This window comes from Leptodactylus fuscus, chromosome 2, assembly GCF_031893055.1.
Source record: "Leptodactylus fuscus isolate aLepFus1 chromosome 2, aLepFus1.hap2, whole genome shotgun sequence".
NCBI classification, from domain to species: Eukaryota; Metazoa; Chordata; class Amphibia; order Anura; family Leptodactylidae; genus Leptodactylus; species Leptodactylus fuscus.
This window is the reverse complement of record NC_134266.1, coordinates 182920178-182933141: the sequence shown is the minus strand read 5'-3', so window position 1 is coordinate 182933141 and position 12964 is coordinate 182920178. Positions and strand designations below refer to the sequence as shown.

Sequence of the window (12964 nt, the reverse complement as noted above, 5' to 3'; positions counted from 1 at the left end):
TATATGTAATAGATGTGAATGACAGAGACAGAAATCACTGTGAGCTGTCGGTGTAAAGTTACACAGAAATCATACCTGGTTCCCCAGGAGGACCTTGAGGCCCTGGTGGCCCAGGTAGTGGCGATGGCATTGTGTCACACGCAGGGCAGGCATCTCCTTTGTCACCTTTAAAGAAAAGGAACATTTTTAATGCCTTTGCAAGGCTAGATTAACATCATCATTTTAAATGTATAATCCATAAAGAGCTTCAACAGTATACTGACTATATATATCTAGAAGGATCTATCAGAAAAGGTATAGAGATACACAAAGAAGACATCCATTTGATAGGTAATACATATACATAACAGTTTGTGTAAACATTAATGCAAGGTCAAAACACTATATCTGACAATGCGAACACACAAGAAATGCTAAAATGATTAAATGACACTGTGACACAAGAGGCATATGGGGACACATTGCACTGGTGTTATTCCTTTTCTGACACTCCTTTCTGTATGATATTATCAAACTCATATCTTTCTGGTGGAACTATGGCCCACTCTTCTTTACAATGTTGATTCAGTTAATTGAGGTTTAAGGACATTTGTGTGTCCCTCATTGCGAAAAGGACACGATTTGGCAAAAATCACAGTGTTTTACAGTACCTACAGAGCGGGTGGGATTCTCGCTAATCTCATCCACAGATTGCAGAAAATATCCACAGCGGAAAAGCTGCAATTTCAAAAAACGTTACGTTTTTTTTAAAATTGTAGCATGCCAATTATACCCATGGAAGTGCTGGTGTTTTCCATATAAGTGTAAAAGAAGCAGAAAGTCTGCAGAGAAAAACTCGGCGGACATTCTGTGTTGCAGACAAAAACGCAATGCGTTTCCGGCACGGTCTTTTCCGCAGCGCTTGATACTCACTAATGTATGTATAAATATATAAATAAATTTAATATTTTATACAAAAAACTTTTTTGTAAAAAAAAAAAAAAGGGGGGGGGGCAGAGCACAAATGAAGCCACAAACGTAGAAACGTAACTTTTTTTGTTTGCAAATTTTACTGTAATTTTTGAGCCAAAGCAAGATGTGGATTTAGTAGAAGGTAGAAGTATCGGTATTTCCTTTTGAAGTCATTCTTGGCTTTGGCAAAAAAACGCAGTAAAATCTGCAACAAAAAGGCACATTTCCACAACATGGGGCATCAGCATTTGATGGGAAAAAGTGGATTGGCTATGCTTATTTATTTGAATATGTAGTTTTGTCCTCTTCTTTTTCTGCCCCAGTAGGGGATTACACTATCCTATCCTAGCACTAACCTGCTTGATGATTGATTATGTTATATTACATCATAGCATATGAAGAGGTTAAGAAAAGTTTCTTTAGCAGCTGTTGTAGACCCTCTATATGAGAAAGATGAGTGTGTCATCTTACAATAATAAATAGCGGAGCGGAAGATGCCTAAAATGGGGTGTTGTACAATGAGGATGTAATACATTATAAAGGATATCAGATTTAACCTCAGAGTGTATAACTGCGCTGGGCCTGCAGACAATCCTTCAGAAGGAGATGTCATGTTCACGGGCTCTCATAGCCATGTGACATCTTAAAGGTGTAATGTCCCTAACCCAAAGACCACTGCTGGAGAACCAGAGTGCAACACTGGACAAGGTGTCTAAAAAGACTAAGACACACACTCATTTTTCTGGTGTTCTGTATAAAGGGGTATTCCTCTATTTCAAATAAAAATACTCAGCAAAATATCATTGTTGACTATTGAAAGTAAGAAGCCAAATTGTACAGTATATGTCACTAGAAAAAGCCCAATAAACTTCCCCTTTCTTTACTACTACTGAGCTCTTTTGTCGCTGGATAAATCCTTCATCGTCTTCCAGGACAAGCATACTTAGATTCTTTCTTTTTCTGCCCTGTAGCTGATTTTTTTAGATCAGTAACCATGCATGTGCCATCCTAACAGTATGAACAATTTCTGTTAGGAAGAATGGCCAGAAAACCATCCAGATCTTTAAAAATCCTGATATACAATCCCCAAGGTTTTACAGTAATCTATATAGATAAAACTCAAAATCTGTAGTAGTCTGCTGTATACAAATCCACAATTCTCGCCCGATTTCAGTGAAATTTGGCACGTCCCTCACTAGCGTCCCCCCGTCATGAGATTGGGGCCCCTAAATTTAGGCCTTTTCAGACCCCCGAGTATAATAATACTGTTTGTGGGGCCCGCGGTGTAACTTACCGATCTCGGCCGTTGCCAGGATCGGTAAGCAAATAGGGACTGTTACTGTCTGGAGTAACTCCAGCCAGTAACAGCCTATTAAAAAAAAAATGCAGTGGTAGCAGCTGTCGTCCAGTTCCCTAATGTCCCATGCCCTGTGGCAGCCACTACCCCTGCTACCCCGGTAGTTACACCTCTGGTGTAAATGTTTTATATGTTTGTGTAAGGTGCATAAATTTTAATTTTTGATAAAAAATAGTTTAAAAAATTGTTGTAATAGTTTATACTACATAATAGGCATTTAATATATAAAATCAATAAAAATGTTGAAACGAAAAAAAAAAGTTGTTCACATCAATGTTACAACAAATTAGTAAAATGCCAAAATAATAAAAATTTAAAGTGGAAAAAAAGATTTACTGTAGCGCTCTGAAAATGTCAATTTCAGTGTGACACTGAAAATTTTACTTTAGCTCGCATAACCAATAATTTAACATATTTTCCGAGAGCGAAGCCGTGGGTATTCTGCTAGTGTTCTATAAAACAGTCCATTTTGATTCAGGACTGTCTCCTGCAAATTTTGTCCCTAAGAAAAATGGTAATTTTGGCTGAACATATCTCATCTACCACAGGAACAAAGAATCCAGACACAATCCACAATCCATACCTTTCTGACCCTGTTCCCCAGGGAAGCCTTGTTGTCCTGGATTTCCACGGGGTCCAGATTCACCAGGTTGCCCAGGAATACATTCCTGTGTTGGATCTGTTGCATTAATAAAAAATAATGATGTAAAACAGAATTTACAAAATATGCATCAAATAATCAACTTACGCAACTCTATGGCTTAAAATACTGGCATACATATACCATAGCTAGGATGATGCATAGGTGTGTGTCTTATTGTATCATACATATTATGTATGATAAATCTGAAGCAGTTGTAAATCTGAAGTATTGTTTCATCAAACTATTAATATGTGTCCTGGTATGCATTCGATCCATCAAACTATACTGCCAAACCTGCACCAGCACCTACTGACTATGTGATATTCATTATAGATAGACAAGGAGACTATTTTTGTCAGTTTAACTGCTTGAAACATCAGCAATCACACTATACAGTATTCGTTCCTTACCTATTGGACCTGGTGGGCCAGGTAAACCAGGAGGTCCAGGTAGCCCATCTCTGCCCTTCTGTCCAGTTAAGGATATTCCAGGAAGTCCAGGTTCACCCTTTTCACCTCTCTCCCCTGTTAATCCAGGTACCCCGGGTTGCCCATTGATTGATATACCTGCAAATTACAAAAACAATATTCATAGTCATCAACTGAAGTAAAGTTATACATTTTAAAATCCACTTCTTTTATATGAACAATCACTTCAGAGTTTGTCTTTACATATTTTAATATTTTTGTAACATAATATATTTTCCTGTAACATACAGACTGCATTTCACACAAAATGTACTGAAAGACACAGATAACTGAGTTTTGCCACTTTTATTGTCTTATATGTCATCAAACCCAAAATTTCTGAATCCAAAGCTTCATAATCTTAGACTTCAACAGACGCAACATTTTACTACTTGTTAGATAACACTCCTTTGCAGCACATATTTGCTTCCTGGCACAGCTCTACAAATTGACTCCTCTCTCCCATCCCAATATAATTTTGGTTTATAGGTACAAAAAGGATTGGAAAGACTCAATCTGTAATAAACAGAAGAAGAGTTTAGGGTATGTTCACACGGTGGATTCTGCATTCCACGTGTGAACATTACACATGGCTAGCCTCGACGGGATGCCGATGCAGTGCACCAGCATCCTGTTGAAGCATTCCACTCCAGATTAGGCCCAAATGAATGGGCCTAATCAGGAGGGAGCCTTGCGCCACGGCAAGAAGAGTCATCTCACTTATTTTTTTTCCGCTACTAGCTAGTGGAAAAAAGAAGAGAGCGGCTTCCATTGAATTCAAAGGGAGCTGGTTTTGGCAGCGGATTTTGAGGTGGATTCCGTGGCAAAATCCGCTGCCAAAAAACTCCGTGTGAACTGACCCTTACTCTTCCTGAACTGCAGGAGGTGTCACTTTTCCCTTGTGCCTCCCAGGCGTACTTGGAGAGTAGCCGTTGATGTTATATGCAGTTTTAATTGGTACAGTACCTGGAGCTCCAGGAGTTCCTGTTAATCCAGTTTCACCTTAAAAATAAGAGAAATATTAAAAAATGCTGCTCAAATTTGAGACCAAAATTTAGATATCTGATAGTGTAACATAATAACCTTATGTGCACTTAATGTGTAGTCTGACTTCTATAAAAATTTACCTTTGGCACCCTTTTCGCCTCTGCTACCAGGATAACCAGGTGGTCCAGTATCTCCTTTTTCTCCAGTAACAGTTTGTTGGCCATCGTGTATTACCTAAAATACACCAAAATAATAAAAAGATCACTGCATTTCTATTGTGACATTTAGTTATTTATGCTCTTTAATTTGGATTTTCACAATTTAAAGGGATATTTCATCTCATTTTTTTCACCCCCTACAGAGACTTAAAATAACAAAATATACATATTGAAATTCCCAGTGAACAGACAGTCTCTGTTCAGGTGCCGGCATTGCTCATGTACAGACCAAACAGTGGTTAAGCAGTGATGTTTTGTTCACACAGAGCTTCACTACTCGGCCTTTGATTGGCTGACTCATTCATGTATGGGCAGAAGGTCAGGAAAGACCAGGGGGAAAGGGCAAGACAGTGACTCAGTGGTTAACAATCTACATTAAAAAAGAAAAAAGAAAGACCAAGACCCTGGATGGACACTCAGCTGGATCCCCAGCCAAGTATGTATATTTTGTTATTTTCAGCATCTGCAAAGGGGGAATTAGTCAGAACACTTAAGTCTGAGGGTAATTAATATAGATATGTTATGGAAGGGTTCAAAATTCCCAACTTACTACTCCAGGTGGTCCTGGTGGTCCACTGTCACCTTTTTCTCCCTTGAAAGATAAAAAAAGTTACACTTTAAATGTTAGTTACAATTCTACATGTTGATATAGTATCTAGCGAGGGAACAAATAGTACAACAAACTGTGCAATGAACACTCTATACTGTACAGTAATCTACATGAATTACCACAAGATTACAATTGAACTTAATACTTAACAAGTAAAGTAATGCTTCTAAAGAATATCGCTTTATTGTGGAATTTATGGATTTATTTTGGTTGTTATAGTGATTATTAAACTGTTGCTTTAAAAAATTGATACTCTAGTCCTATTGTGTTACTATAAGCCCAAAAAAAGAGGGATAGGGCAACAAAGTAATAAGATGCTGGGATCGTCCTTAAAGTTTTGACTTAAAACACCCACTTATTCCAAACAGTCTTTTCCCCCAGATTCTTGGGCTAATAAAAGGAACCTAAGGAAATGCCTTGTCCCGATGTCACCTTTAACTTTGTGCACACAGTACTTGAGCATTGTACTTACTTTTTGTCCATCCTGTCCTCGAATTCCATCAATTCCTGGTACACCCGGTACACCCTGAATAGTTTAAGTAAAACATTAAGCACTGAATTTGTACATCAACAGTTCTGTTTCATTTCATACATTTCAATGACTTTTGATATAATTTTAGTAATGTTTATTGTATATTGTATCGTGTTTCATTTTATCTGTTTCTACATGATCCAAACCCATAAAGCAGGAGTATCTAATTCTATCCATGTGTCTGTCTATCCATCTATCAATAACTGTTCTTTGGTTTTGTTTAGACATCAGCAACTCGAAGCTGACGAAGTGGAATTCGATCCAAATTTCATGAAATATTCAATTTGCATAGAATCCGGATTTCTTCACGCTTCGTGGTAACGAATCGCATTTTTTGATAAAATGGCTGCTGCAGATGTTATAACATGGGGCAAGGAACTCCGGGAATGCAAGATCACCCATAATGCTATGCATGCAGCCAATCAGCAGCCAGTCAGCCTTGTGACGTTACAGCCCTTTAACCCCTTTGCAACTGTCCACAGCATCGGGAGCGGGTGTGGCTGTAACTGACAGCTAACACCCTCCTCCATAACCCCAGGTCGCAGCACAGCTCTGATCAGAGGTTTTAACCCCTTAGATGTCTATGCGTCTGCATAGTCTGACTTCCTCTATAGACTGCGATACACGTGTAATGCAGTCTACAGTGCTGAACCAGCGATCAGTGCATTGCTGGCTCAGGTCCCCTAGTGGGACATCATTAAAAACCACAGCAGACTCCCTATGAGTGTTACGGCAAGGCACAATGTTCTACATCACTATACAGGCTCTCTGCAGACAGGAAATAACTGCTTGTTAATGCATTTTGGATTTGTAATGAATCGAATCGTATTGCAAAATTCAGCAAAGAAGCCAAATTGAATTTTTTAAAAATTCGCTCATCTCTAATTTTGTTGTCTTCTGTGATAAGACATCACACTGCAGCAGTTTAACTAATTGGAGAAGTTTGTCTTAACTCTGCTGCATATCTATCTATCTCTCTATATCTATCTCTATCTATCTATCTATCTATCTATCTATCTATCTATCTATCTATCTATCTACTAAGCTATCAAACTATCTGTGCTCTGTTTATTATTATTATTATGGGATAAAATACTTACTTGATATCCCCTTTCTCCCTTTTCACCATCTTTCCCAGGTTTTCCCTAAGTATGAAAAAAAATGTAAAAAACATGAAAACATAAAATAAGAATCATGTACTACATGTACAATACAGATATCTTTGACTGTCACTATGAAAATATAATTGAAAGCACTTACTCTGGGCCCTGCTTTTCCAGGTTCACCCTTTTCACCTTTGATACTTAATCCAGGCTCACCCTAAAATATAAAAATATATATAATTGCAGCATAAAACGTTGCACTTTTCACTGAATCAAAAGGTCCCATACAATAGTAAAAAAAATTCTATAAATGTTGTAATGTTATTTGTTATTCTTCCTCTTTTTATTGAACTAGGTAACTATATGCCTTAACAAATTTTATATGCTGCTATATGTTACAAAAACAGAAATCTTAGAAACACTTTGAGAAAGCACTTACCGTGTTACCTTGGTCTCCTTTATTACCTTGCATACCCTTTTCTCCCTATGGCAAGGACAAAGATCACATGAAACATTGTTAGAAATACGAACGTTATGTGAGCTGCTCCATGTTCATTTTTATCAACCAGTGAAAGAAAGTACATGAGTGGTACTGCAGGGAGATCGTAATTCAATGACTTGCATATTAACAATTGATATTATATAGGAACATCATATTAACTCCTGTTCAATGTTATATGTATCTTAGGCTCCTCTCATACTACATTTTCTGTCACATTTATGTAACTACAGTGAATATTCTGATAATGATTTTTTTTAAAATGGCTTTATAATAATACAAAAACTACATAACCAGATCATGAGGCTCCAGTGTAGGACCATGTAGTATTTCTTGCATGAAATAGCCATATTGTATATCAAAAATAATTTGTGTTCTATAGAAAGGTACACTACCTTTTCTCGATACCACTCTGAACCTTTCTCGAATGGTGCTGGGCCTTGTGGACCTGGAGGCCCAGGTGGTCCTGGTTCACCCTGCCAAAAGAAAGACAGAAAAAAACATGATATTTACAAAATCAGCATTTTTTTTCTCAAAGCTGTCAATGAAATGTGTTGTATAGCACATATAAAATAATAAAATAGTTTCATGATAAATATTCAATGCAATATTAGCAGTATTTTTCCATATGTGAGCATGAAACAAGCATTCTTGTATTGTGTTACGTCTTAAATTTATATGATGAACACTTAATTAAAAATAAAGGAACAGATAATGGAAACGGGAAATGTGAGAGTAATCTGGTCCTCTTATCATCCAATTTAGAAACACTACACCATATACATTTGAGGAGCAATGTGGTAATTCCCGAATTGTCCATCCATTCCTGGAACATACCTTTTAATGATGGTAAGCTAATACATTCAATGTTATTTGTTTTCAGAGATGATAAAATTTAGGATTATATTACACACTGTAGCTGAGCTGTAGTAACCGCTTGTGGATTGCCACTGAGGCTAGGTTCACACAGAGGAATATGCCACGGGTGTGGGAGCAGATACTGCCCCCAAATTGATGGCAAATTCTATCCTGAATCTGCCTCCCATTGGTTTTAATGGGAGGGTAAAATTGCAGTGGGACACTGAAAAAATTTGCATCTTGCTTGATCTCGCCACTGATTCTGTGGCTCGGAGGTCCCTGCCGAATAAGCCCAATTGTCTGAGCCTAACCAGCAAGGACAGCTGCAATGGAATTCTGATCCCCTGTATCGGCATTCTGTTGTGGCAATCCAGTGGCAGAATACGGTAGCGGAAAATGGAATTTCTCTTCATTTCCTGCTGTGTTAATCTAGCCTAATAGTATATCTACATGTTCAGAATGTCAGAGGCCATTTTTGAAGCCAAAACCAAGTTTGGGTCATAAAAAGGCGTGAAAGGTTAAAGGACAGTAGCTACCTCTCTTTCTTTCATTCCACTTCTGGTTTTGGCTTTAAAAAACTGCATCTAAAAACCTGAACATATAAACACACCCTGCTGGTCATGCTTTTCTTGTTCTCGTCATAGCTTCATGGTAAGTACATAGCAATTAGCAGTAATCATTGGGGAGAATTAATAAATACTGGCTGATCGTGCATCGGTGTTAGGCCTGGTTCACATCTGCATTCGGTATTCCGTTCGGGAAGTCCACTTGGGGACCGCCAAAAGGAATACCGAATGCATTAAAGTGGTGAACAATGAAAGCACACGGACCCCTTAAACTATAATGGGGTCCGTGTGTTTTCCATACGGTGTCCACACGAAACATACGGAGAGAAAAAAACTTCAAGCACTACTTTTCACTCCGCATATTCTGTATGGACAATGCGCTGAAAACACACGGACCCCATTATAAATTATGGGATCCGTGTGCTTTCATTGCTCACCGCTTTCTAATTTGTTTAGTATTCCGTTCAGTGGGTCCTCAAGCAGAGTCCCCGAATGGAGTACTGAACACAGATGTGAACCAGGCCTAAATATTGTTTCCACTGCAAACAGATACAGCAGACTTAATTAGTGATTCTTATCAAATATGAGGCACCACAGAAACATAGGTAGGTCTTACAGTAAATCATATAGTACATCGATCAGGCTGAGGTAATCACACCCTGGGTCACTTTGATCTCCGCCCTGCTAGGCCCACTTTTCTCTAAAGTGGTGAGGAAGTCATAAAATGAAATAATTGGTACATTTTTGGCACATTTTTTGACACAAACGAAGTTGCTTATTAAAGAGGACAATTGATTTAGTCCCTTACTGATTTATCTCCTGCTTTCTCATACTTATAATAAAGAAAATTACTCACTTTTTCACCCTGTGGTCCATGGAAGCTTAGCCCCATTGTACCCTATGAAGGCAAAACATAGACTTTCAAAATTGTTTTATATTAAAATTGACTGATATTTTTTAATATATAACGTACACCTACCTTTGATCCTGGTGGCCCAGGTGGACCAGGTGGTCCCTGAAACAAAACAGATATAAAATAATGAATGTATGTATTGACAATATATGAAGCATGAATAGTGCTAATACTTTTATGGTAGATTGGAGATAGATAGTTTCAACACTTTTTGTAACACTTGGACATTTTTAAATCAGGAGGGGATATAAAGAAAACTGAACAAGTCACTTCTTCTACTGAATTGGTTGTTTAAGATAGTTGAACCTAGAACTAGAGAAAATATGCTATATACACCAAAATTAACTGTATAAAAATGATATTTTGCAAATGTATTACTGTGCATATTGCCGACCCCCAGCATTCAGATGTTTATGGCCTATCCCATAGTCATACTTCCTGGACCACTGCTTTAAGTTCTAATGCTACAAAAAAAAAAAAATTGTTTTTCAAATAGGTACTTACACTACGTCCTGGTGGACCGGGAGGTCCTATTGGTCCTTCTAAACCAGGTAATCCAGGTGTGCCCTTTATGAACACAAATAGTAAAGTTATAAAATGAAATAACAATGTAAACCTATTGATTACAATCCATCATAATGTGCATTTAACTTACTGGTATTCCAGGGATTCCAGGTAAGCCTTTCTCTCCTTGTATCATTAATCCCTGCATACCGATAATATCTCCGGGGTCTCCCTGGAAAAAGTAAACGTATTATAATAGATTAAATGAGTTGGACTATAATGGAAGTTAACTTAACACTAAATCAAGAAATGAATGGGAGTGAAAATTAAGACAAAATATCTGTTAGGGCTTATGTACATGGGAAAGCCCTATGCATAGGAAATGGCCTATAGATTCTAATATTTTTTGTGTAATCCAATAGAAAAAATCCTCTGCATGGGGGATATTGGAGGCATACATGGTGATAGTAGAGGCTTCATGCACCTTTGTGACAACCCTGTTATGGCTTTATGAAAAATGGAGTTGTAATACAAGCAATTGCATGTGTCCTACATCTGCAAGAAGTTTTAAAAGATTCCTAAAAAAAATTCTTGCAGAAATCTAACAGATAAGACTGGACTACGTGATCACTTGTCCCTTTTATTCAGCTTGGTGATCAATTGTTGAGCTGGGCTCTGATAAAGGACCTGAAATTTGCTTATCTGATATCAATTAAAGCTCAGAAAGACAATTCAAAAGTTCCCGCCATTACATTTAGGAGAAAGGGGAGACACTACATTGGATGTCTCATGGGACAAAACAGGATTGATGACAATGGAGATAGCATTGTAATTGTTGCTGCTGCTTTGTTTCCTTACCCTACACTATAAATATAAATATATATATATATATATATATATATATATATATATATATATATATACACTCACCGGCCACTTTATTAGGTACACCATGCTAGTAACGGGTTGGACCCCCTTTTGCCTTCAGAACTGCCTCAATTCTTCGTGGCATAGATTCAACAAGGTGCTGGAAGCATTCCTCAGAGATTTTGGTCCATATTGACATGATGGCATCACACAGTTGCCGCAGATTTGTTGGCTGCACATCCATGATGCGAATCTCCCGTTCCACCACATCCCAAAGATGCTCTATTGGATTGAGATCTGGTGACTGTGGAGGCCATTGGAGTACAGTGAACTCATTGTCATGTTCAAGAAACCAGTCTGAGATGATTCCAGCTTTATGACATGGCGCATTATCCTGCTGAAAGTAGCCATCAGATGTTGGGTACATTGTGGTCATAAAGGGATGGACATGGTCAGCAACAATACTCAGGTAGGCTTTGGCGTTGCAACGATGCTCAATTGGTACCAAGGGGCCCAAAGAGTGCCAAGAAAATATTCCCCACACCATGACACCACCACCACCAGCCTGAACCGTTGATACAAGGCAGGATGGATCCATGCTTTCATGTTGTTGACACCAAATTCTGACCCTACCATCCGAATGTCGCAGCAGAAATCGAGACTCATCAGACCAGGCAACGTTTTTCCAATCTTCAATTGTCCAATTTCGATGAGCTTGTGCAAATTGTAGCCTCAGTTTCCTGTTCTTAGCTGAAAGGAGTGGCACCCGGTGTGGTCTTCTGCTGCTGTAGCCCATTTGCCTCAAAGTTCGACGTACTGTGCGTTCAGAGATGCTCTTCTGGCTACCTTGGTTGTAACGGGTGGCTATTTGAGTCACTGTTGCCTTTCTATCAGCTCGAACCAGTCTGGCCATTCTCCTCTGACCTCTGGCATCAACAACGCATTTCCGCCCACAAAACTGCCGCTCACTGGATGTTTTTTCTTTTTCGGACCATTCTCTGTAAACCCTAGAGATGGTTGTGCGTGAAAATCCCAGTAGATCAGCAGTTTCTGAAATACTCAGACCAGCCCTTCTGGCACCAACAACCATGCCACATTCAAAGGCACTCAAATCACCTTTCTTCCCCATACTGATGCTCGGTTTGAACTGAAGGAGATTGTCTTGACCATGTCTACATGCCTAAATGCACTGAGTTGCCGCCATGTGATTGGCTGATTAGAAATTAAGTGTTAACGAGCAGTTGGACAGGTGTACCTAATAAAGTGGCCGGTGAGTGTATATATATATGTATATATATATTACCTATGAACTCCTCTTTGTTCCCTTTTTTACATAATGCTCATAATATTACTCTCCTAGTCCTGCAACAGTATGCCATTTTACTAGGTCATTTCAGGAAAGCATTTGCAGTTCAATATGGTTCTCAGTCATTAGTTATTACACAATTGCCATAAAACTTTCAATGTAGTTCCAGGAGAATAATAAAGCATGTTTCTTTTTTGTTTTGTTTTTTTTTTAAAGAAATCATACCACTGTTAAATGGAGCTATAATGCAATGCTAGATGCAGTTAGGGGGTGTTCACACTACCGTTGGTGACCATCAGCAGTGTCTGTAGCTATTGTCCGTTACAAGATTTTAGCAAGAGACACTAGCTGAACCGTCAGTAATCCGTTAAAATTTCCATTCATTTCAATGGGATTTTATCTTGTTTTCATTAGTGTCCATTTACATCCAATCCGTCTGAAGTCTATTTTTTTTCCAGTGGACAAAAAAATCCTACATGCAGGATACTTGAAACAAATGGATTCTTGACGGACAGTATAGACCAGGGGTCCTCAAACTGCGGCCCGAGGGCCACATGTGGCCCGCCAAGCACTTCTGTCTGGC

The 12964-nt window shown here is 38.5% G+C and overlaps 1 protein-coding gene across 1 annotated transcript in view; it reads right to left on the bottom strand.

Annotated features, from left to right (window-relative positions):
- COL4A1 (collagen type IV alpha 1 chain) overlaps positions 1 to 12964 on the bottom strand; it is a 113748-nt gene that overhangs the window by 34567 nt on the left and 66217 nt on the right. Inside the window, exons 9-23 of the mRNA XM_075265277.1 lie at positions 10360 to 10440; positions 10209 to 10271; positions 9771 to 9806; positions 9648 to 9689; positions 7763 to 7843; positions 7308 to 7352; positions 7026 to 7085; positions 6866 to 6910; positions 5706 to 5759; positions 5174 to 5215; positions 4546 to 4639; positions 4385 to 4420; positions 3362 to 3517; positions 2892 to 2987; positions 76 to 165 (exon numbers count right to left, since the gene is read on the bottom strand). Coding sequence (XP_075121378.1) covers positions 76 to 165; positions 2892 to 2987; positions 3362 to 3517; positions 4385 to 4420; positions 4546 to 4639; positions 5174 to 5215; positions 5706 to 5759; positions 6866 to 6910; positions 7026 to 7085; positions 7308 to 7352; positions 7763 to 7843; positions 9648 to 9689; positions 9771 to 9806; positions 10209 to 10271; positions 10360 to 10440 — 1021 coding nt within the window. The remainder of the gene's footprint in view (positions 1 to 75; positions 166 to 2891; positions 2988 to 3361; positions 3518 to 4384; positions 4421 to 4545; positions 4640 to 5173; positions 5216 to 5705; positions 5760 to 6865; positions 6911 to 7025; positions 7086 to 7307; positions 7353 to 7762; positions 7844 to 9647; positions 9690 to 9770; positions 9807 to 10208; positions 10272 to 10359; positions 10441 to 12964) is intronic.